This window comes from Saccostrea cucullata, unplaced genomic scaffold, assembly GCF_032062105.1.
Source record: "Saccostrea cucullata isolate Sc308-1 unplaced genomic scaffold, CSIRO_AGI_Scuc_v1 ctg2493, whole genome shotgun sequence".
Classification (NCBI taxonomy): Eukaryota; Metazoa; Mollusca; class Bivalvia; order Ostreida; family Ostreidae; genus Saccostrea; species Saccostrea cuccullata.
The window spans coordinates 32,065-57,500 of NW_026928825.1; the positions used below are offsets into that span (position 1 = coordinate 32,065).

The 25,436-nt window shown below is 36.7% G+C and overlaps 1 protein-coding gene across 1 annotated transcript in view; it reads left to right on the forward strand.

Moving 5' to 3' along the window:
• Window positions 1–25,436, forward strand: part of LOC134278843 (transformation/transcription domain-associated protein-like) — an 86,824-nt gene that overhangs the window by 14,782 nt on the left and 46,606 nt on the right. The window contains exons 19-36 of the mRNA XM_062761148.1: window positions 6,863–6,959; window positions 7,354–7,448; window positions 8,089–8,254; window positions 8,665–8,921; window positions 9,273–9,383; window positions 9,562–9,651; window positions 9,903–10,054; window positions 10,166–10,266; window positions 10,687–10,782; window positions 11,048–11,223; window positions 11,524–11,609; window positions 11,876–11,987; window positions 12,283–12,468; window positions 13,041–13,190; window positions 14,044–14,130; window positions 14,345–14,441; window positions 15,918–16,039; window positions 16,410–16,580. Of these exons, the coding sequence (XP_062617132.1) occupies window positions 6,863–6,959; window positions 7,354–7,448; window positions 8,089–8,254; window positions 8,665–8,921; window positions 9,273–9,383; window positions 9,562–9,651; window positions 9,903–10,054; window positions 10,166–10,266; window positions 10,687–10,782; window positions 11,048–11,223; window positions 11,524–11,609; window positions 11,876–11,987; window positions 12,283–12,468; window positions 13,041–13,190; window positions 14,044–14,130; window positions 14,345–14,441; window positions 15,918–16,039; window positions 16,410–16,580 (2,352 nt within the window). The remainder of the gene's footprint in view (window positions 1–6,862; window positions 6,960–7,353; window positions 7,449–8,088; window positions 8,255–8,664; window positions 8,922–9,272; window positions 9,384–9,561; window positions 9,652–9,902; window positions 10,055–10,165; window positions 10,267–10,686; window positions 10,783–11,047; window positions 11,224–11,523; window positions 11,610–11,875; window positions 11,988–12,282; window positions 12,469–13,040; window positions 13,191–14,043; window positions 14,131–14,344; window positions 14,442–15,917; window positions 16,040–16,409; window positions 16,581–25,436) is intronic.

Consider the following 25,436-nt stretch of genomic DNA (forward strand, 5'->3'; position numbering starts at 1 on the left):
CATTGGGTGGGTTGGATGTTAATTTTTTATTAGACAGTGGTTCTACTGCATCACTTTTGTCACATGTTGAATTTCTGAAGATCCCAGAGGAGTCCTGTCCTGTCCTTCAACCCTCAAACATATGTGTGCAAGATTTGAATGGTCACGCATTGTCCGTCCATGGTATAGGAAAGTTTTACATTTATCTAGAAGATGTTCCACATGCAATTGACTTGGTGGTGGTTGACATGGATCTTCCTGCTATACTCGGACAAGACTTCCTCTTGCAGTATTGTCGTCACATCGACTACAAAACAAAAACATTACAAACTGAGATGACAACCGTTCAATGCTGGATTGCCAATGATCAAACAGGTACAAATGTAGAGGTCAAGAGAACAGTTTCCATACCTGCAAATTGTGGCATCTGGGTTCCAGTAGCTTTGACCAAGAATGACGACCTCACAGACATAGGGTTCCTAGAGCAACTTAACACCTTCAGCGATGACATACAAGTTTTGGATGGTTTGATAGATACCCAGTCTGATCAGATACATGTAAACATTGTAAACTTTGGAGAAGTACCTGTAAAACTACAAGCAAGAACTACAATTGGTAAATGCAGGAACACATATTTAGTGGACCACGGTATATTACCACAGAGAGTCTTAGTTCTTCAGGGATCCAAAGAAAATACAACTCCTGAAAAAGATTTACCAGAACATCTCCTGGACATGTTTGAAAGAAGTTCGATAAATCTAGACCGAGAACAGAAAGATACCTTCTTCAAACTACTCCTACAGCACAAAGATGTATTTTCCAAGACACCAGATGATCTTGGCTGCACTGGTATAATAAAACACAGGATAGATACAGAAAATGAAAAGCCTGTGAGACAGCCCCTAAGAAGACAACCTATAGCAAAAAGAGATATTGAAAGAAGTGAAGTACAGAACATGATACAAAAAGGTGTAATTGAACCATCCACAAGTGCCTGGGCATCAAATCTAGTTTTAGTAGCTAAACCGAATGGAGCCACTAGAGCATGTGTCGACTACAGACAGGTGAATGCGAAAACTGTGAAAGACGCCTATCCGTTGCCTCGTATTGACGAGTGCCTTGATTCACTTTCTGGTGCCAAATGGTTTTCAACAATGGACCTAAATTCAGGCTTCTGGCAAATCGAGATGGCTGAAAAGGACAAAGAGAAGACTGCCTTTGTTACAACATTAGGACTTTTCCAATTTCGAGTCATGCCGTTTGGTCTGGTTAATGCTCCGTCTACATTTGAGCGACTGATGGAGAATGTACTGAAGGGTCTACAGTGGACTGAATGCTTAGTCTATATGGATGACATAATTTCCCACAGTTCAACTTTTGATGAAGGCCTTCAGCGCTTAGCCAATATTTTCACAAGACTCCAAGAAGCAAATCTAAAGCTCAAGCCATCAAAATGTATATTCTTCCAAAATCTAGGCCATGTAGTTTCTTCACAAGGTATCCAGACAGATACAGAGAAAACATCTGCTGTCAAAAACTGGCCAATCCCCAAGAATGAAAGACAAATTCGATCATTCCTTGGACTTTGTTCTTACTACAGAAGATTTGTGAAGAATTTTGCAGAGATAGCAAAGCCCCTCCATGATTTGTACAAGAAAAAGACTAAGTTCATATGGACCCCTGAATGTCAGAATGCATTTGACACCCTCAAAACAGCTCTTACAACTTCACCAATACTTGGATTTCCATTACCAGGACTACCATTTACTCTAGATACAGATGCCAGCGATAAAGCTGTTGGCGCAGTTTTGTCACAAAATCAAGAGGGCAAGGAAAGAGTTATCGCCTATATGAGTAAAACAATGAATCGCCATGAGCATTCCTATTGTGTCACACGTAAAGAGTTGCTAGCTGTTGTCACTGCCCTTCGGAAGTTTCATCCCTACCTTTATGGCCAGAAGGTTATACTTCGCACTGATAATGCCGCTGTCAGCTGGGTCAGAAGCTTGAAAAACCCCACCGGTCAAACAGTACGATGGCTTCAAGAGATCGAGACTTATGACCTTACTGTTACTCACCGCCCAGGGCGTAGTCATCAAAATGCAGACGCTTTGTCGAGAAATCCTTGCAAACCCTGTCTAAGGCAACAACAAAACAAAGATGACAGTGATGATAGTGATACTGAAAAATCTCATGAAAATGAAGACCAGGAATCCCTGCAAACAGTCAGAGTGACAACTAGAAGTAAAGAAACAGCTCAATGCCAATTCAGGAACCAAGTAATACTAGAGGGATGGGGAGTGGATGAAATTCGACAGATGCAACTGGAAGACCAATCCATGGGTATGCTTTTGCTAGCCTTGACAGATGATTCTGATAGACCAAAATGGGATGTCATATCACACAATTCTGAAGCATTCAAAACCTTATGGAGACAATGGGATAGACTGAAAGTCATCAATGGTCTGTTATACAGAGAGTTCCAAGAGGGGGATACAAACAAGGTCATATTACAATTGGTCGTACCAAAACAGAAGAGGTCAGAGGTTATTCATTACTTTCATGATGTCCCCACTGGAGGCCATCTCGGTGCTGAGAAGACCACATCACGTATCAAGAATTCATTTTATTGGCCATCAATGTCAAAAGAAATTGCTAGATATTGTAAAAGATGTGATTCCTGTGCTGCTCGTAAATCCAGTCAAAAGCAGAACAGAGCACCACTAGGGCAGTACACAGTTGGAGAGCCAATGGAAAGAATAGCTCTAGACATTCTGGGACCCCTTCCTGAGTCTACAAAAGGTAACAGATACATACTGGTTATGATTGATTGCTTCACAAAATGGACCGAGGCTATAGCCATCCCGGATCAAGAAGCTGAGACTGTCATAACAACATTTGTCAATGAAGTAGTCTGTCGTTTTGGTACACCTTTACAAGTCCACTCAGATCAGGGAAGAAACTTCGAGTCAAAAGCCTTTAAAGAGATGTGTGAACTCCTCCATATTGACAAAACTAGGACAAGTAGTATGCATCCTCAAGCTAATGGCAGTGTCGAACGCTTTAATCGCACCCTAGCTACTATGTTGACTATGTACTGTGAGCACAACCAGAGAACATGGGATAAGTATCTCCCACAAGTCATGATGGCATACCGAGCTTCCATACATTCAAGTATCAATACAACACCAAATCTCATGATGTTAGGCAGAAATGTTACTCTACCCCTAGAAGCAGTTGTTGGCAAACCTCCAAATCAGACAGATGATGGCATAGAACCAAATGAGTATATTGATGAGCTGCAAAGAATTTTGACAGATGTTCATGCCCTGGCCAGGAAACACCTGAAAAAGAGCACAGAATACAATAAACGTCACTATGATCTCAAAGCAAAGAAACAATTGTTTGAAAGAGGTCAACCTGTCTGGCTGTATGATGATACCAGGAAAGTTGGAGTGTGTCCAAAACTAACTTCTAAATGGAAAGGTCCTTATCTCATCACTAAGCGAATAGATGATTTGAACTACCTCGTGCAAAGGACATTCCGAAAACCCGCAAAAGTTTATCATGTTGATAGATTGATGTCTTACAAAGGGAAAACCCTCCCCAACTGGTTTAAGAAAATTTTGAATAAACCATAGAAGTTTCTTCAGATGTTGTTTTGTATTCTTATGTTTCATGTTAGTTTAAGAAGTCATACTTAGATGTTTATGTAGACGATAGATGTGAGATTGGTGCACCACTGAGGTTGGGATAGAGCTGGCCTGATCACCCAGAACTCTTCTCCCAAAGATGTTGATAGAGATGGTTAACAAGTCGTTTATAAGACAGTATTATAGACGTGGACCTACTACCTGGTACAAATCACGCACTGAACCTAATAGATGTTTGATGTCTTGTTCTAACCAGTCTCTTAGAGATTTAGATGTAGATGTTAGTATATGAAGTAGCTAACTTTAGAAGTAGAAGTATGAGATGACAGATGTTATGATTTCGTATTTAGTTTAAACAACGAAGAAACTCTCTTAGAAGCTAAGACGATATAAGATGACCCATAAACGCCTTTAACAACCAATTAATTTAATTTTAGACTATGGATATGGAATGTTGGGTGTGCCACCTAAAGTTTCCCTCAAGCAGAGATTTAAAGAATCACATGATGCCAGCCCATGGAACTATGCGAGTTATTTGCCCCTGGTGCCCTGATGAAAGGACGTACAAGAGAGTGACTGACCTCAGAAGCCATATTAAGAGTACCCACCCAACTCAACTTGCTAAATATCCGTCAGATTTGATTTCGGAGAACAATGGAGTGTGGTTTAGCCTCGACCCAGAAGGGTACAGTCGCCTGGTGAATGGGACGGATTGGGGAAGTACATCTGCCACCCACGCAAGAGTGCTAGTTTTAGAGTGGTTGTCAACAGCGAGGAGAATGTCAAGAAAGAAGGACGACTGGCAGGGAGGCTGGGACCAGCTAAAGAAGAACGGCAAAGCACGGGCGCCAACCCCAGAATCACTCTTCCAGCCCGACTATGAGGAGGAGCTGAATACAGTATGCTACACCCCCACCGCCCCAGAGGTAGAAGAGCTCGAGATTTTGTATGTCTCCCTCGTCTTGGGGAACATATGTGTGTTTGTGGGCCAGGGTAGACAAGTGTACAAGATCATCTTGAAGGAAGCAATTTTATCAGATGCCAAGGGTATTGCCAGCCTGTCGAGGAAAATGTCTGTCCAGAAGAGGGTTGAAGCTCCTCAGTCCAATCTACAGAAAATGAGACCGGTAACCTCACCAACCATTCAGAATAGGTTGATTAAGTTTGATGGAGTTGAACGTACTCATCTGGACCAGATTTACTCCTCCCAAGAGACAGAGGCCAATCCTGCCAGTCCTCCAACTAAGAAGATAAGGCTGAGCCCCACCCCTGCTCTCCCTGCACCACCCACAGAGGAAGTTTTGTTTGAGCTGGCCTCACAGAAAGAACCTAATGAAAAACCCAGGGCTAGTATGTCGGAGAGGGCCCTCAACCTATTAAAGCGAGGATGCCTCCCACTATTCCCCCCTGCCAGAAGGGATTGGAGTTCCACACAAATAACGCTTAAATACAAGGATGTTAGCATCACATGGCCCCCTACAGATTGGCAGGCCATGTCCGCAGACAGGAAACTCTTATCGTGGGAATACGCATCAATGATGCTACAACAGAGGATGGACCCGACAAAAAGTTCCACCATCGAACAAATAGATCTTCTAGACAAGTTCAACTTCTTGGCACTTCCAGGCACAGTTGAGAAACAGGGGAAGAAAGAAGCGCACATTGTTCGCAAGGCTCGGTATTACATCTACGAACAGCTCAAGACCATTGTAAGTGAGGACAATGGAGATCCCACTTGGATAAGGATGCTGGAGAGATCATGTGCCCTCAGAGACCGTTCCACTGATGACTTCCTTTCCACCATTGACTCTAAGGACATTCCTATTAGATTGTGAAAGTGTTAAAGACTGTAAAGAGCTATATTCTGTACATGTTAAATTCAGGAGAATTTTGTAATTAAGTTGTGGGGAGTGTAATATATCACTTGATTTGTAAACGTAATATTATGCGGTCGTCCAGTTCTCATTCTTGTTTAATCTATGTTCAACATGTGCCTGCCAGAAAGTTGCTCGTTTAAGATTTTATTGAAAATAATATGTCAGCTTATCTAGATACGATTTTAGTAATAGCTATTATCATCATAATTTACCTGTTGTCGCTTCATGTAATATTGTAGGAGTTATAATATCGGGGAATAGAGGGTGGATTTTACTTTTCATGTTTTGGAAGCCATCATACTTTACTCGGATCGTCATTTCCGGTTTGGTGACCTATATGTATTTACTAGTAATGCATTGTTCTATTGAAGTTATGAATATGGGATCGTATTCTACTTTTTAGTTTGAGTTGTTTTGTGATTTGAAGCTACAAGTTGTTATTTATTGTTAGCATTCACTTTATAATCAGTCAGCTTTATCGGGACTACATTTGTGTACGCTAGTGTCGGTAGTTACGATATTCCTACGCTACATTGTTCTGCATATATTGTACAGTCTAGGGATGTTTTATAAACATTGAAGGAATTTATTAATTCGTCTAGTCAAGCTTATTTTATGTGTTATATTTCCACTTGTCAATTTTACATAGTTTAACTAGTTACGATGTTGTACGGTAGTTTGTGTGGCAGAAGTAGTTCTGTGTGGGAACTTGTGTGGGAACTCAGCCTCCCGTACAAGCTTTTGATTGGTTAATAGTTCGTACGGCATAATTTTATTGGATAATTTGAGTCATGTGACAGGGAATGGGAGGTTATATAAGCGAGCGCGTACTACGTTACGACAGATTTCAGCTAGTTGTATGGCGGCTATATTTGAAAGTTAAAAAGAAGAAAACATAAACGGTGAGATACTTATAATGTTATTTACGTATATTTAGCCTGGTTAGAAATCTACCACACTGGACGACCTAAACTTGTGTTTCTGAAGAATCAGCTGTTGTTATATTGATGTTTATATACATATTGCCTGTATTGTTATGATTATGAGATGCTGCACATACAAATAAATGCTGAGTATGACTGATCAATCATCTTGAGTATCATTCAACAAAGAATCTACACAGAGTGGTGCCTGGTTGTTTAACATATTAGAACAAATTTAATTACTGGTACATCCTGACAAAAGATGGTTTATTTAGAAGATAAACTATGGCCTATATATAGATGCTGAGGATTCAGAAATACTAGCCACCCCTGGGGTAGCTTAAATGCAGTTAATAACACACTTAATTTCAGCTTGACTAATTCTAATGTTATTATTTTCTATTACTTTCTATCACTGCTTTACTTTCAGATTGTTGCCAACTCCTTCCTGGCTAATCCCACCACCTCAGCCACATTTGCCACCATTCTGGTTGACTATCTGCTGGCCAGGCTAGAGGAAATGGGATGTAAGTGAATACAATACTGACTGAATCAGTAAAAAATGACTTAAGTCAGAAAATACTAACTGGAATCAGTAAATACTAACTTGAATCAGTAAATACTAACTGGAATCAGTAAATACTGACTGGAATCAGTAAATAGAGCTATCTTAGTTATTTTATTAGAATTTTTCAGTCTTGTGCATATACATGTAGATATGAGTCCTGTGTACATTTTGTACAAGAATGAAGAGTTTACATGATTTTGATCATACTGAAGTCAAGAAGATGAGAATTTAAGGGAATAATGAGCATCAAATAACTCCATCAAAACCTTTTTGATTTAGCTCATAATTCTTTTAATCAATTTAATCAAAACTTTATTAGAAAATGTTGATGATATCTGACTTCTTGTTTACAGCGAATCTGGATCGGTCCAATCTCTACCTGAAGTTGTTCAAGCTGGTGTTTGGCTCTGTGTCTCTGTTTGCTAATGAGAATGAACAAATGTTAAAGGTAAGTAAATTTGATAGAATTTAGAAATTACATGTTTAACGTCAAATACATGTATGACTTCTGCAAGATAAATACCTGGTAGCTCAGTATAATTCGTTTGTGACTGTGTGCTTAACTCTTTACAACTTACTGAACTGTTATGCAACATACACTTTAAGGTCACTTCATAAGAATATAAATTTACCATTTCCCCGCAAGCACCTTATAGCGTGGTACACGTTTCTCTAATGTTTAGCGTAAATAATATTATGACGTTATATTTTAATACAAAAATAACCTTTCTTATTTTATGAGATTTTTGCAAGCATAAAATTGAAGGAAATTGGCATTAAATAATAGATTAAATGAACTTTTTAAAGTGCGTGAAAATGTGTGATTGCGGGGAAACGGTATATGCGTGATTTTGCGTTAGAAATAGGAAATGGTATATGCGTTAAAGTGCGTGATTGCGGGGAAGGGAGTTAAAGTCTGCAGAAAAAAAACACTTGCATATTATATCTTTTTTGTGAAGAGTCACATATACAGATTTGATATCGATTTCACCCCTGCCCACCACCGTTAACCCCCAAATTTTATATGGATTCTATACTTTTAATACTTTACTTTTCATATGTTGAGTTGTTATTTGTTTTTTCTAAAGCCACATCTGCACACGATTGTGAACCGCTCCATGGAGCTGGCGATGAGTGCCAAGGAGCCGTATAACTACTTCCTGTTACTGAGAGCCCTGTTCCGCTCCATTGGAGGAGGAAGTCACGACCTGCTCTACCAGGAGTTCCTTCCCCTGCTCCCTAATCTACTACAGGGTAAGGGAATGATAATCAGACACTGAGCTATTTGTAGCTGTTTCATTTTCACTGATATTTAAGAAAATGTTTAGTTTCAAACAAACGTTAACTTCATTTTTTGTGTGCAGACTTTTAGAGAGAATATTAAGATAATGTGTAAATAGAACTTTTAAAAATTATAAATTTACTTTAAATTGTGTAATAGAGAGACTGAGGATGAAATTTAAATTGATTTTTTTTCAAAGAATTTTTTCAATTGCTCTAAAAGATAAACTTGATAATAAATATAAAGCCATAATGGTTCCTTCATTTATTCATTTTCTTAGCAAACTATAAAAAGATTAAGAATGGTATCTAAAAGACAAACTGAGGAAAATTTTTAGTTGGAAGCATATTTGTACATACAGAGTCAATTTCTTGTTCCACAGGATTGAACAGTCTACAGAGTGGACTACACAGACAGCACATGAAGGACCTGTTCGTTGAGCTGTGTCTGACCGTTCCGGTCCGTTTGAGCTCCCTCTTACCCTACCTCCCTATGTTGATGGACCCCCTGGTGTCGGCGCTGAACGGGTCACAGACTCTGGTCAGTCAGGGACTGAGGACTCTAGAACTGTGTGTGGACAACCTACAGCCAGACTTCCTGTACGATCACATACAGCCTGTCAGGGCGGAACTCATGCAGGTATGGATGGTCATAAAAGATATAGGTATTAACTGTACAGTGGATGTTTTGTTATCAGGATATAACAGATTAGTGAAAAGTGCAGCCATTTTGTTCTTAAAGTGTTTTCCTCTTCATTTCAAAACTTCAACCCTTGTGCTGGAATTTGATTTTCAACAAAATAAAAAAAAAATCAAGCCTTTAATACAAGACTTTAAAAGTTTTGTAGAAATTTATTATCAAAGAAATTAACACTTTCTAGGACGATTATTTCACAAATATTTATTACATCTGAGAATTAATCTTTTGTTCTCTTCAACATTCCTCATAAAAATTTGTTTGAAAATATAAATGATATTCACTTCTGTACAGGCTTTATGGAAGACTTTGAGAAGTCCAGTGGATAACATTGCTCATGTCGCGTTTAGAGTCCTTGGAAAATTTGGTGGAGGAAATCGCAAAATGTTGAGAGAACCCCAGAAGGTTGTAATTTATACAAAATACAGTTTCATGCAACAGAGATTTTGAGAAAAAAAATTAGAAGAATTGGAAGAATTTATGCTAAATCATTTGTCTGAAATGTTTATACATTTATATAAGCCATGAAAACTCTAAGAAAGGGAAGATTTGTAATGAAACTTTAAAAATTTTTTCTCCATAGCTCCACTACAATGACCGTGAGACAGTGGGACCATGTATCACCATCTACTTCCAGGATTGTAAAACACCCATAACTAAACCAGTAGAAAAGGTATTGTTTCTCATATCGTAAATTTAAGGTTATTGTATATGATAATAAAACATGAGCTTTGAAATAATACATTTTTATAAGTTTCTTAATTTTATTTTTCCAACTCTATCAGTTTAAATTTTATAAAAAGAAATTTAAAGTTATTCAAGGCTTACAGTATGATTACAATCATTATACATGTAACTACTGGGCCATTTTAAGCATCCGCTTCCTTTTTGTTGACATGATTCCCCTACTTTTATTTACACCAGGCAGTGGACTTTGCTCTGACCACACTTAAGTGCAGTACCACTGATAACTTTGCTCGGAGACAGGCCTGGGAACTCATCAAATGTTTCCTGGTCTCTGTGATGAACCTAGAAGATGAAAAACTGACCCTCACCAATCTGTTTACACACACCAGGTAATAACATACACACCAGGTAGTTTGTGTACAGATGAACACATACACCATGATTTCAGTTAGGAACAATTCAATTATGTACATGTATTTAATGTAAATCGAAAATTGTAGCTTTACAGAGAAGGAAATTCCCATACAGACAAGCCAGCTGTACAAAAATCCTGACGCTCACTCCAGGAAAGTACATGAGCAAGCTCTGACTGGAATGTTTGGTAAGTTATGGGAGATCTAGACACCCATAGAAACATGCTTTAAACTTTGGTCTCGGCTAGACTTACTATTTCATCAGTTACTTTTTGCTGTAAGATAAATAACTTGAAAGCGGGGACTTTAAGACAAAATATGATTCTTTTAGACTAGCTTTTGTTCACAAATAATAAGTTTCTTTGAATGAATTTCACCATAAGATTTATGTGTGTGTTGTGATGCTCTGTTAGACATTAGAAGTGAAGGTAAAGAAAGTAAGTAAAATAAAAGCATTTACTGGTAAGTTTTGGGTGGGGAAGAGGGGGGAGTTCAAGGGTTAATATTCTTCAAACTTGATGGTTTTACTGGTATTTTTTTTCTTCTGTCACAGAAATTTCCATGGATTTGTTCAGTGAATTATACCAAAATTTTCTTTTTATAAACAGTTGCAGCAGCCATTAAGGAGTTAAGACAGATTGCTCTCCCCTTCATGGCGTGTATGGTCAAACACTACACCATGATAGCCATATCTCAGCAGTGTGGTGAGTCATAAAATATGATTGATGTGCTTTATGCCAGAAATTTGTTTGAGTAAGATATGGATTACTCAAAAGGACATAATAGGCAAAAAAAATACTGGCTTGTAGACTGAGATCATGGTATCTTCTTCAGAAAACCAAAAGAATTATCTGACTCTTATTAAAGAAATTCAATACAGTTAATTAAAGATTTCATTAACAAACAGAATAAATTCAGAATTTTTTATAACAATGAAAATGCATGTTTGACTGTTTTCTTCCAAAACAGGTCCATTCCCAGTGGGGGACAAACAGAACAAGCTTCAGGGTATGGACACACAGATCCTGATCGATGCCCTCGCTGTTATCATGGGACACGAAGAGAAGGAGCTGTGTAAACCAGGGAACCTGGCTCTGGTCCTAATACTGGACACAGCTACCACTCTACTGGGATCTAAAGAAAGGGTAAGTGTAAAATTAGAAACCTGGCCTGGTCCTGATTGTAGACTCAGCAACTTGAAAAAAAGTCAGTTTCAAATGTGCACCCTTGCCTTGGTTCTAATTCAGGACACAGGTGAGTGTAAGTATAAATTGGAGAAGAAAACAAAATTAGTCCTGATTCTAGTCCCAACAAATGCCCTAAAACTGTACTAAGAAGATTTAAAAACTTTACATGATATTCTAAAACATACTATTGAGTGGCTCTTTAACTGAACTTGGAATGCAGTGTTGATTTATGATTTTGATTCCTCTCTTTTTCCCCAGGCCTGTCAGCTGCCCCTGTTTGAGTACCTGGTAGAGCGGATGTGTTCTCTGTGTTATGACAGGGCATGGTACGCCAAGTTTGGAGGGTAAGTCATTATTTGGAGGAAGCTTAGACCTTGATAGAAAAGAAGTTTTTAATTAAACTTAAAGTCAGAATTCATCAATCAAAACTATGCATGTTTATTTTATATATTTGGAATTTTTTTTAAATGTATGAATGAAGTATGTGTGTTTTATAAAGTTACCATGATATACCGGTAGACAGGTTCATGTATATACATGTATACATACAGATACATGTATATGAGGTATAAGCTGACAAGTTTATACTGTATTTGTGTTTTGATTTCAGGTGCCTAGCTGTCCGCTTTATGTATGAGAGGATGGCCCTGAAGTGGGTACTGGAGCACCAGTTTATCTTCCTGAAGGCTCTTCTGTTTGTCATGATGGATCTCACCAAAGAGGTGGGTGTAGTGGCTTCTATAACTTAAAAATCATTCAATGTTTGTAAATGATAAAAGGCTGGCATGATATACAATGTCTTATCTTTTCACATGTATGTGAACCAAAGATTTAGAATTGTATAAGGTCTACTAGAGAAGGGAGGATTTGATATAAGTAATGTTATAATTGTTTTATCTTATATTAAACCATTTTGGACTTCTAAAAGTGTAGCACTGGTGATCCACCATTTTCATGATGGTGTTAAAAAAAACCCAAACTTTCATTTTTACTACCTATTTTCACTTTCACTATCAGGTGTCCAGTGGGGCTGTGGACTTGGCTAAAAATAACCTGGAGAACATGCTGATCAAGTGTGCCTCGGAAATCGAGGGTGAGAAAGCATCAGAGGAAATCCTGGCCGCCCAGAAGAAGTCACTACATGAGGTGGTGCACGAACTGGTCAGACAGATCACCTCCCCCAACACCATCGTCAGGGAACAGGTGGGGCAGGGTCAACGTTTGCATCTCTCTGAGTCTGAGGGAATGAATACATACTGAATTTTATGTTAATTAGCATTATGATGGCTTTGGCATTCACAGATAGTATGAAAGCAATAAAGTAGCTATAAAGATACATGTTCATAGTACTGTAAGCCAAGAAAAAAAAAGTCTTTTTATTTTTAGTGAAAAATAATACTATGAACAAGGAATTTCGTATTTTGAATACTGTAGATCACTTAACTTTCGCGACACCTTTTTTTCGCGAGATAATCATTGACTCTTTAATAGCAAGACAAAATTTTCACGAATTGAGGTCACTGCTCTGTATAATCTTAAGGAATTAAATTATACGCGAGAATGAAATTTTCGCGAGGATACCGTCTCGCGTAATTACGCGAAAATAAAGTTCTCACGAATAAAAAGAGATTTACAGTAATTATTTATATATTAAAATGTTGTTCATGGTATATGATTTAAGATTTCTTTGCTAACAAGGGGATGCAAGAATTTTGAATTTTCTTTCAGTTGATTAGAATGATAATGTGAAAATATGTTTTTTTTTTCTTGTATAGGCCATGCATTCCTTGGAGACTCTGGCCAAGACAACAGGGAGATCGGTGACGGACATCATGGAACCTCACAAGGAGGTCTTACAGGACATGATACCTCCTAAAAAACACCTCCTCAGACACCAACCAGCCAATGCACAGATAGGACTCATGGTAAGTCAAGACAACCCCCCCCCCACCTCCCAAAAAACACCTCCTGAGGCACCAGCCTGCTAATGTACAGATAGGACTCATGGTAAGTCATTCCCCCCTCCCCCCCCCCCCCCCCCCCCCCCCCCCCCCCCCGCAGGTTGACTTACCATGAGTCCTATCTGTAAGTCAACCTGCAAAAAAAATTCCTCAGAATCTAGATAGACCAATCCACACTTTACAAAAGTTAATTCCCTTTGCGGGGTCAACCAAAAGGTCAAAATGGAAAGAAACAACATTTCTCCTCTTTATGCTACCAAACATTTGGGTGGGCTATGATGAATCCACTGTGTTTAAATTGTTTTCTTTGGATGTGTGGGTAGCCCTAACTTCTGGCAAACAGTATACACTGATGCAAGGATTTTTCCCATTCAAAATGACAAAGTTACAAACCTGAAAACTACAAAGGATACTGTGAGGATTCTATGGTTTCGTCTCCTAAGATGGCGGCCAAGGGACATAACTGTTGAAAAGTATGGATTCAACTTTTGCAAATGTATAAATAGGACTCATATGGTAAGTCAGACACCCCTTCCCCTCCCCCCCCCCAAAAAAAAAAAAAAATTCATTAACATCTCATGAGACACCAGCCTGCCAACTCACAAATAGAAATAGTAAGTCAGAAACACCCCCCACCCCCCCCCCAAAAAAAAAACCTCATGAGGCACCATCCTACAAATGCTTATACACGTATATGACTGGTAAGTCAACAGCCCTCCCCTGTTGGATGTAACTTCTTGTTCGTAGATACATGTTTGGAATATGTTTGGTACACAGTCAAAAATGTTTCATTATTTTAATTTTTTTTGTACATTAGGATGGAAATACCTTCTGTACAACTCTACAGCCCAGGTTGTTTACTATTGACCTGAATGTACTTGAGCACAATGTCTTCTTTACTGAGGTAAGTTCTTTTCATTGATAATGAAATTCAAATAAAATCTTGAAAAAATCTTTAGATAAATCATTTATCATAAAAGAAGAAATGAAGTTATCCCTCAGTTTTTCATTTATTTTCTTGATTTACAATCACCTACATAATTTAAAAAAAAAACAAAAAAACCTTTGACTTTGTGTCCTTTTTGTTGATTCTTGACCTTTAACCCTCTGATTGACAGCTGCTGAGTCTCTGTGAGGCAGAAGATGCTGTGTTGTTGAAGCTTCCCTGTTATAAGTCAGTAACAGACCTCGTCCCACTCAGGAAAAGTGCCCTCAGTAAGTTAATTTCCATCTATTGAACTGTGAGATTGCTTACAGAGGAATTTTTTGTGCCTCTCTGCAAAAGGCACAATGTTCATTGGTTGTGCAATAGTTAATTGAAGTATGAAATGAAAAAGCTGCTCTAAATGCTGACAGTTTGAGATTAGCCAAAAGTTTTCAACAGAAACATTTTTAGCTCTACTGGTCAGAGACCAGAAGAGCTTATGCGATAGTAATGCGTCCGGCGTCCGTCCGTCTGTCCGTCTGTCTGTCCGTCTGTCTGTAAACAATTTTTCAAAATGCTACTCCTCCTACAGTTTTGGTTTGATTTCATCATAACTTGGCACACAAGTAGACTACACTAAGATACATAATTCTATGTATCGGTTTTTGATTTCGATGAACGGTGTTGCCGTGGTTACTAAAAATAGAAATTTCTGTGATATTCTTTCAAAACGCTACTCCTCCTACAGTTTTGGTCTGATTTCAGTATAACTTGGCACACAAGTTGACTACACTAAGATACATAATTCTGTGTATCGGTTTTTGATTTCGATGAACGGTGTTGCCGTGGTTACTAAAAATAGAAATTTCTGTGAAATTCTTTCAAAATGCTACTCCTCCTACAGTTTTGGTTTGATTTCATTATAACTTGGCACACAAGTTGACTACACTAAGATACATAATTCTGTGTATCGGTTTTTGATTTCGATGAACGGTGTTGCCGTGGTTACTAAAAATAGAAATTTCTGTGAAATTCTTTCAAAATGCTACTCCTCCTACAGTTTTGGTTTGATTTCATTATAACTTGGCACACAAGTAGAATACACTAAGATACATAATTCTATTTATCGGTTTTTGATTTTGATGAACGGTGTTGCCGTGGTTACAAAAAATAGAAATATCTGTAAAATTGTTTCAAAATGCTACTCCTCCTACAGTTTTGGTCTGATTTCAATATAACTTGGCACATAAGTAGAATACACTAAGATACATAATTCTGTTTATTGAATTTTAATTTTGATGAACGGTGTTGCCGTGGTTACTAAAAATAGAAATGTCTGTAAAATTGTTTCAAAATGCTACTCCTCCTACAGTTTTGGTCTGATTTCAGTATAACTTGGCACACAAGTAGACTACACTAAGAACATAAAGAGACTTTATCAACGATCATTATTCTATTTAGTTTCAAATCCCAGCTGCTTAAGTACTTTTCTCTTCCTTTGCTATAAGTTCAAACCAGTAGAGCTTCAGTCTCGACAGAGACTTCTGGTTTTTTCAGTAGATTAAATTTAGTGAAATGAATACAGTTCTAGCAAATATGTCTGTGTTATGAATCAGTATTAACCCCTTGGTAGTTTTTAAGAAGACATTTTAAAAATCGAGTTAAAAAAAATTATGACCTGTAAAAGTTTCTAAATAAAGGCTTTTCTTGATACATGTAACTATTTCTTAAAGAAAAAATAAAAGTATTTTCTGTTCTAATTTTAGGAGCCCTGGCTGCCTGTCACTACATTTCTAACAAGAGGGAGAAGATCTTCAATGTGTTGTATAAAGCCCTGAACAGTAACAGTACAGAACTACAAGAAGTGGCCCACGACTGTATGAAGAAAGTAAGTGTTGTTTAAACAAATCTGGTAACTGTAAAGTTTTGAAAAATATTTAATTGAATAATTTTATATTAAATTGGGGTATATTTTTTCCTTCGTTACTTCAAATACAGTTATACAAAAATTCACTTATACACAAATTTTCCTGATGATTAGATTTTATTGATATGTCATCTAAAAATGGATTTTTGGGCGTTGTTTTGAAATTATCCTTTAATTAATTATCAATGTATAGTCATAAATTTCAAGTGAAATTTAGCTTTTTTGATAATTGTTTACATTGAAATACACATAATTAAATCCCCAACAAACAATTCATTTACAGAAGTGCAATATTCCAAATGACTATACATATATAATTTGTACCTTATAGTTTATACTGGGGTGTCAGATAGACATGGAGAGTGTACACACGGCGATCCGTCCGCTCCTGCTGACTCTGGGAGATCACCGCAGTCTGAACGCCAGCGTCATACAGAGGCTCTCCTACATCACACAGCTCTTCCCCAACACGTTCAATGAAAAACTCTGTGAACAGCTATTGGTGAGTGGATATATTATTTTCCTTCAGATTAGTTGATCTGATTAATTGAAAGCATGTCATGTGCAGGGAGACAATTTCAGTGTTTTCCATAAGAACCGGATACCGGCCAAATCGACTGCTTCAATTGAAACAAGTGCCGCTCAGAAATCCAAATTTTTTTTTTTTTTTTTTTTTTTTATTGTAACTTTCACACATATTACAAGCATCCTTACAAACTTCTGTGAGTATATATATGTACAGTCAAATTCAAACAAGATTAATTATAGTTGAAAATTATACAAAATTAGTGTGAAAGTTTATTAAGAGAGAAAGATAGAAGAGAGAGAGAGAGAGAGAGGGGGGATAGGTAAGCTCTTCTTTACATAATGTGTCCTAAAACATATTCAGTTTTCTTTAAGCTTACCAAATTAAAAAAAAAAAAAACAGGGGAAATAAAGAAAAAAAATAGTGCAGTGCAGTGCAGTTTCGAGGGATTTACAAGTAACATAACAAAGAAGAAAAAAAAGAACAAAAAACAAACTGATTGCAATGAAAGTAAATCAATCAAAATATAACAACCCATTTCTGCCAGAAAGTATTAAAATCTGTCAGTTTTCTATCATCTTTTACATTGTATTTCAAAGATTTAAAATAGAAGTTAAGTAAATTTAAAAGACCTTGAATAGATGGACAGGTATTCTGACAACGGACTTTATAAATATAATGTTTCATTAATATCAACATAATGTTGAAGTACTGTAGATCACTAAATTTTCGCGACACCTTATTTTCGCGAGATAGTCATTTACTCTTGATTAGCGAGACAAAATTTTCGCGAATTGTGGATATTGCTCTATATATTCTTAAGGAATACTATTATACGCGAGAATTAAATTTTCGCGAGCACACTGTCTCGCGTAATTACGCGAAAATAAAGTTCTCGCGAATAAAAAGTGATTTACAGTATTCTGAATTTTCATTTTCGTCTTTTTCACCAAAAATAAATGATTTCACTATTTCGTTAGATTGCATGTACTTCAACAAGCAGCGACCTGCCCCATGTTCACCTCCATCCCAGTAGCTTTCCTGTAACTGTCCTGAGTTGTCTATGAATCTATAAACTAAGATACGATGATCTGCTTCCGCCGAAACAGGATCAATACTCACTTTTTTATAAAGTTCGTTCACCTCCTCTATCGCGTGAATCTTCCGTCCCGTGGCAAAGATCTCGGAATTCTTTACCCTGGTTGGTTCTGTGTGAACGATATCAACATTATCCAGTTTCACTGTTTCCTCCGGACTGATCTTTAGCGCATCTGATATTTCCAGCTTTGGAATAGGGTCCACATATCGATGTCCATTTGGCATGACCACACGCCCCTTTTCAACTTTACATGTTTATATTTTGCTTTTTCAAGGAGTCGGAAATTTCGCTTACGCTCCTCCAGAGCTGACGCTGGCTCTTGAGCTGTAATGTAGAATGGTAGATCCATTTTCTCTGCCTTTTTCTGTTTTTGAGCGCGGAGAAGTTCATCCTTTTTTCTGCCGTCCACCAACTTACCATTGATGGATACTGGTCTTGAATTAATCGTTCCTCTTACGCTGTTTCTGTGTATTCGGACGAACTTCACCTCAACCCCAAGATATTCCTTCAACATATTAGGAACCTGTTGATCCAACTTTTCATCCGAGGTGTATGCTAAATTATGAATCATAATATTGTCACGCATTGATCGCGATCTCAAGTCTGTAATTTCTGACTCCATGTTCTGCATTCTGCGATCCATGTGTATCATCATCGCACGCAATAGATCAAGTTCTCTGTGTAATTGTGCATTCTCTGATCTCACATAATATAGTTCATCACTGTTACTTTCAGATTGTTCTGCGACATACTTCAAAGAGGTCATTAGCCCAGTCTCATGATCTTCGATCAGTGACGTAATCTTCTTTAATTCCCCCTCTATATGTTCATATTTTGGTAACATTTTACTCATTCCCTGCAACGTTTTCTGTGCATTTTTAAGACCGTTTTCTATAGACTCAACTTTTTCTTCAGCTATCGATCTTACTGCCAATTTTTCAGGTGAACTCTCTTCAGTTCTTTTGTTTTGTGAGTTGTTTACGGTATTTCAAGAGCGTCCACCTTTAGCTTTACTGACCTTCGATGCCATTTTCGTTTTTTTGCCGCTTAGTCTGATCGCAACATAAATAATCACAGATATTCACAAAGAATACACATAGACACAATCCCTGGACAAGACATGTAAAAAATTCAATCTACATCCACCTTAAATCGACCAACTTTACTGAGCCGTCATTTACACGTCCATGCTGACCGATCACGTGACTAAATTTTTGACAAGGTTGACTGATTCTGTTCATAAACATCAACCCTTAGCCTGCAACATTTCATATTTAACCCTTTACTTCAAAATAAAGGGAAAGCACTGCAATTTTTAATGCAGACCTGCCTTCCCTTCTGCTTTTTGGCATAAATCCAGACCTGTTTACTCTTACGATTTCGTCGTATTTTGTACGGATTTCTGGTCCAAAATACGTCTCACGTTTTGCTATTATGAAAATACGGAGATAAGAAATACACTTGTTTAGAATTTAGTTTTCATTATGATCTATCTCGGTTTCAAGCTTTTTAATGGCTTAAAAAAGATTTCAAACACAGTTATGTCCGTTTGCCTAAACGCCGTGGTATAAAATGATCAATACCATGTTATTAAACCCATTTTTTAGTAGTCAGAAAAGCAGATGTTCTTCATTTTTAGCTCTACTGGTCAGAGACCAGATGAGTTATTTGATAGTAAGGTGTCCGTCGTCCGTCCGTCTGTCTGTTTATCTGTCTGTAAACAATTTTTCAAAACGGTACTCCTCGTACAGTTTTGATCTGATTTCAATATAACTCGGCACACAAGTAGACTACAACAAGATACATAAAATAGTGCATCGGTTTTTGGTTTCCTTGAACAGTGTTGCCATGGTTACTAAAAACAGAATTTTCTGTGAAATTCTTTAAAACGCTACTCCTTCTACAGTTTTGATCTGATTTCAATATTACTTGGCACACAAGTAGACTACACTAAGATACATAAAATAGTGCATCAGTTTTTTCTTTCAATGAACGGTGTTGCCATGGTTACTAAAAATAGAATTTTCTATGAAATTCCCTTAAATCGCTACTCCTTCTACAAATTTGGTCTGATTTCAATATAACTTGGCACACAAGTAGACTACATCAAGATGCATAAAATAGTGGTTCGGTTTTTGATTTCGATGAATGGTGTTGCCATGGTTACTTAAAATAGAATTTTCTGTGAAATTCCTTTTTAACGCTACTCCTTCTACAGTTTTGGTCTGGTGGCTATGGTGTCTTTTCTCATCCTTTGTTATAAATACAAACCAGTAGAGCTACAGTCTCGTCAGAGACTTCTGGTTTATGTAAAATTGATGGAAATTGAAATCTTACTGGCAAATGCCAAATCTCACGGACAAATCTAATCAAAAATACTGAGAGACAACGATAGGGGTAAACAGGTCTGTAAATCTTACCAAAACTTAAAAGGCTAACTTTGGAGTTATATTAAGGAGTGCTAAAAAAATAATGAAAAGTTTATTAAACAGAAATGTGTCAAAGATTTGAAAAAAGTCATTGCTTATGTTGAATATTAAATGATTCTGGTGATATGTGGAATAAATATAACCAGCTCTGATTTTCAAATCAGTAAATTCTCACATTGCATAGAACAACATATACTAGGCACATACAAGTGAATGTTAAAAAAAAGTAGCACATTTATGCACAATTTATGTTAACATTGAAAATGTAACTCATAATCAAGTCTTTTGCTATTAATTAATCAAATGCTTCATTTAGCATAATTAAAAGATTTAAGTTAAATTGATATGACTGCATTTAGGATAAAATAACAGTTGTACAACTACATGAGGACTTTGTATCAATAAATGATTTGAAAGAGAAACATTAATGCATGCTTTGTTCTGGAGGTTTAACAATACAGCAATACATTGATCATATTGATTGCAATGTCTTCCTATACATGTATCGAATTGCCAAGTATGCATGATTTATTACAAGTTGATGTTCATTGTCTTATTTGAAAATTCTACATGCAAACTGAGAAAAGTTAATGTAACAAAATTATTGAATACAAGGTAGCAATGAAAAAAAATACAATATTAAGACTATACACACACCTATAAATAACTTTGAGTAGGGGTCTCAAGATATTCATTTTATATTTTCTATAACTGTGGAGGTAATGAAGCACAAATATGACTGTAAAAATATCAGTTAATCTTGAATCATCATTGGTGTTGTTTGTGGGGGACCAATGTTCGTGGCTTTTGAGGGTAACTTTGACCCACAAATTTACATCCCCAAGAAAGTATATTCAACCATTTGTTTTATTATTCATTAAAAGTTAAACTACAAAGTAGTACTTGTTAGAAACGAAATTACATCCTCACAAACCAGAAAAGTTTTGGTTACCCATGAACATTGACCCCCACAAATAAAAACTAGAGGTACTGTGAGCAATGAGCTCACTAAATGATATCCCCCACCTCCCATTTGGTTATAATGGCAAAGTCCATGTTTTGCTGTGGCTGGGAAACCCAAAATATTTTTCTGTTCAAAAAGTAAAATAGGAGGTGCACAATGGCAATATGTAATAAATATTCTGTGAAAGTTTCATTAAAGAACTATATGCGGTATATTGCATATATTTGCCCCCCAAAAAGTCAAATTTTGAAAACTTCCTGAAATGTGCTGAATTCAATAAATTGTATGAGAAATATAAATTAACAGAAAATATTATAGTGTCAAAGCAGTGTATTCACAATTTTTGCTTTTATGACGTCACAAACCAGACCGATTTCATATCATTTTTTAGAATGAAGACAAAATGGACAAAATTTCAACAATTTATAGAGCGCAAGTTTGTTCGGGAACAATATTGACATATTTCGTTGATATTATCATACTACACATTATATCAAAATATTTATCCTGAACACACATGCGCTCGGTGACTTTTACTCAAAATATCGACGAAATATGTACATTTTTCTGTAAAATTAATAAAAAACTGAAATTTACGTCATGTTGTGACGTCATTCCGTACAAATGGCGTTATAACTTATGAAAATATTCAGTGCTTTGAAGTCAGCATATTACCCTGTTTAAGAACTTAATTAAATATATCTCCATCAAAATTTGATTTGGGGGGCAAATATTGGCTATTACCGAATAAAGTTCTTTCACTCAGTGGTATAGAGGAGTTGCAAATAAGAGATGGGTACCCCAAGGCGTAACAGACAGACGGACGGTTAGACATACCAATTACTATATACAGTAAAACTCGTTTAGTACGAACACGGATATAGCGAATTCACGGATATAGCGAAGTTTATCTGGGTCCCCAGCAAATTCTTAACAAATCTTTGTAAAATTTTACGGTTATAACGAACTCTGATATAACGAATTTACGGATATAGCGAACTGATTTGAGTCCCGTTGAGGATAAATATAATGAAATTTACATCTTTTATAACGAACTTTCCAAGATCATAAAAAATTTGATCAATTGAACTGACTTTATTTCCTTTGAGCATTTGTATATAAAATTCAATTCATAATAAAACCTTTCAAATTGAAGATATGTTTTGTAATATTTGCTACTCTAACATATTTGGTAGTAATACCTGAAGGAAAACATGCATATTGCGAATTCGCTATAATGGTTATACGAATTCGTTATACGGATATAACGAATTACGGATATAGTGAATTAAATTCACAGGTCCCTAGGACTTCGCTATAACCAAGTTTTACTGTACCCTCCTGCTTTTCAAGTGGGGAGTATAATGATTTGGAATCACAGTAATTTACATAACTGTTGACAGCTGCATCATGATACATGTTGTATCGCATGACCATATTGTGATATGCATTATATAATAGGTAGCTAGTGATACTGAGGCCTTCATTGTTCAGTGATGTACAATGACAGGTTTATTTACTTACAATGTGAAGATGGCATATTTGTGCCCGTATTTCTATATACATGTAATGCTGTAGTAAATTTTACAGCAAATATTTAATTTTTTTCACTTGATTCTCCAAAAATTGAGTAACAAACAGATTGTCTTTTGTGTCTGTACATAATCCCCAAGGACCACTCAGTTCACGGTCTATAAAAGCAAGGAACTGTCCATTATGTTCTATGATTTGGACACAGCCATTGTAAATATCAGCTATAAGTATGTGACTCTGACTGTCTGTGGTGATTCCTCGTGGGTAGAATAGTTCGTTCTTCAGAGCAGGAGTATGTCCAGTATACCTGAATCTCAGTTTCCCAGCCTGATTGACAACAACTACTGCATTAGCTCCACTGTCAGACACACAGATATCCAGGTTCTTGTTCTCACTGATGTATTTATCGTCACTAAGTCTTGATGAATAGAGAGGTTGGCCTTGATTATCAAATTGAATGGTTTGTTTCTCTTTGGAGCCAGAGTATCGGACGACCTTTGCTTGTTTGTTGTCATCACTGTCCATGGTAACCAGGAGGTAACCGGAGGAGGTGCTGCAGACATTTAAAGGTTTCCAGCTATGCAATTCGATAAGAGTCTCAATTTCTCCATTTTTCACAATGTTAACAGATCTGTCTTCAAGATCAGTATAAACAAGATGGCATCCTTTTATTACTGCTATATCCCAGGGGATATTTCCTGATTTGGTTTTGATTGACTTGAGTAGTGAACGTTGATTGATACTGTAAAGATTCATGGTGCTGTCATCTCCACTCATCCAAATTTCTTCATCACTTAGACAGGCCAAATTGGTCAGGTATTTGCCATGTTGGATGTCAGTGATAATGTTGATTTCTGGTTTATCCAGCAGCTGTTTGACTGGAAAAGAGGTACCAGCTCCTGGTGGTCTCTTTGTTTTCTTCATTCTATAACCATGTTCTGATGAAGTTAATTTACCTGGTGCTATTGATCCAAATAGGCTACAAACTTTTCTTCTTGTAGGAATTGTCCCTGGAATGAATTTAGGTAATGTGGGCACAATTTGTTGTGGAAGTGTCCAATATTTATCTAAATTAAAAGTAAAGTTTAACTGTTCTGAAATGTCTTCAGACTTTAGAAGAACATCAGCTGAGTTGATTTCTTCTCTTATTTTGGCAATGTTTTCTGTAATTTTATCCATGTGTCTCTGCAAAGTTGAAATCTGTTTGGTTTTCATTTCTTCTAGTTTAGTTGTAAGTTTTTGGACAAGTTTGTCAATTTCTCTGTGCCAGTGGTCCCCCTGGTTTATTATGGCCGCATTGAGATCTCCATATTTCTTTTCTAACTGCTTTATGGTGTTTTCTACATCAGATGAAATATCCTGGTAGGTTGGAAGTATTGTGTCACTCAGTGCAGTTTGTTCATTGATGATTTTTTCTTTCCTTTCATCCAGAATTTGCATAATTTTCAGCATTTTATGTTTAAAATGTTGATCAGATGCAATGCAGATGCTGCAGAGAGAAATTTCACATTCATAACAGTACATTTCACATTTTTTACCATGAAACGTACATTGAGCGTAAAATGGTTTTGACTTTGAAATTTGAAGTCCTGCAATTGGGTGCTTTTTCCAGAATTCTACTGACTTCCAGTGTTCTATCTTACAGGATTTGCAAAGTTTGATGTTACATTTTTGGCACTGAAATTCTGAAGATTTATTCTTGCACACGTCACATCTTATCCTCTCATGGGCTTGTTCGTGTCCGTCCGTCCGTCTGTCCGTCCGTCCGTCTGTCCGTCTGTCCATTCCTGTCCGGCTCATAACTTGAATACTATTAGGCCTAGGATTATCAAACTTTGTCAACTCATACTTCTTGGGTAGAAGGTGTGTCGCGCACAAAAAGTAGGTCGCTCTGACCTTTAATAAAGATGCTATAGCCAAATATGGAAAAATCCTGTCCGGCTCATAACTAGAAAACTATTAGACCTAGAGCTTTCAAATTTGGCAAAAGTATACATCCAAAGTAGAAGGTGTGTCGCGGCCTATTTCAAGGTCACTGTGACCTTTAATTATAGTGAATTTTTTTAAAAAACTAAGTCTTTTAAATTCTAAATTTCGTAATCCTAAAAAATGTAAAAATATAGTTGTATGCTTATTAAAAAATGTTAAATTAAGTAAAAACTTATTTTTTCATTATATACTTTACAGCAATCTGTAACAAATGTTTATGCTTTGAGAGGAATTCAGTTTGTCCCATGGGCTTAATTATCAAGCACTGGTCAAGAAGAATTTTGATAGCTGAAATTTGCATGTCAAATTAGAGAGAAACTAGGGCTAATTGTAACGGGGACCGTTACAGATGTTCCCCAAACGCTCCCCAACTCCCTTTTGGTGCCATATTCCCTGTAAGCGCTATTAAATAAGACACACTTTATGCAATTTAGACTTAAACAACGTTTTCCCAGAAGAATACAAAATATATTTTAAATTTTAGCAATGCACACCTGCTCATCTGAATGCATGTGCGTAATGACCATATCATTTTGTCTACACTATTTATATTTTCTAATATACTTAATATCAAATCAATGAATCCAAAAGTATTAAAAAATACACTCATTTAAGCGTATTTTTAATATTACTTATTTCACGTGTAAGCACGTGCATGGACGTGCATGAGGACTATACATTCTTGTAGGAGTCTATTATGTCTGTCTATGTTCTAAATCCCATCTTGTTTGGTTGAAAAGCAAGGGAGTTATAGCCATTTACAGTTTTAGCCAATCAGATTGCAACGCACGTGCATGCGCCTGTTTTCACGACAAATT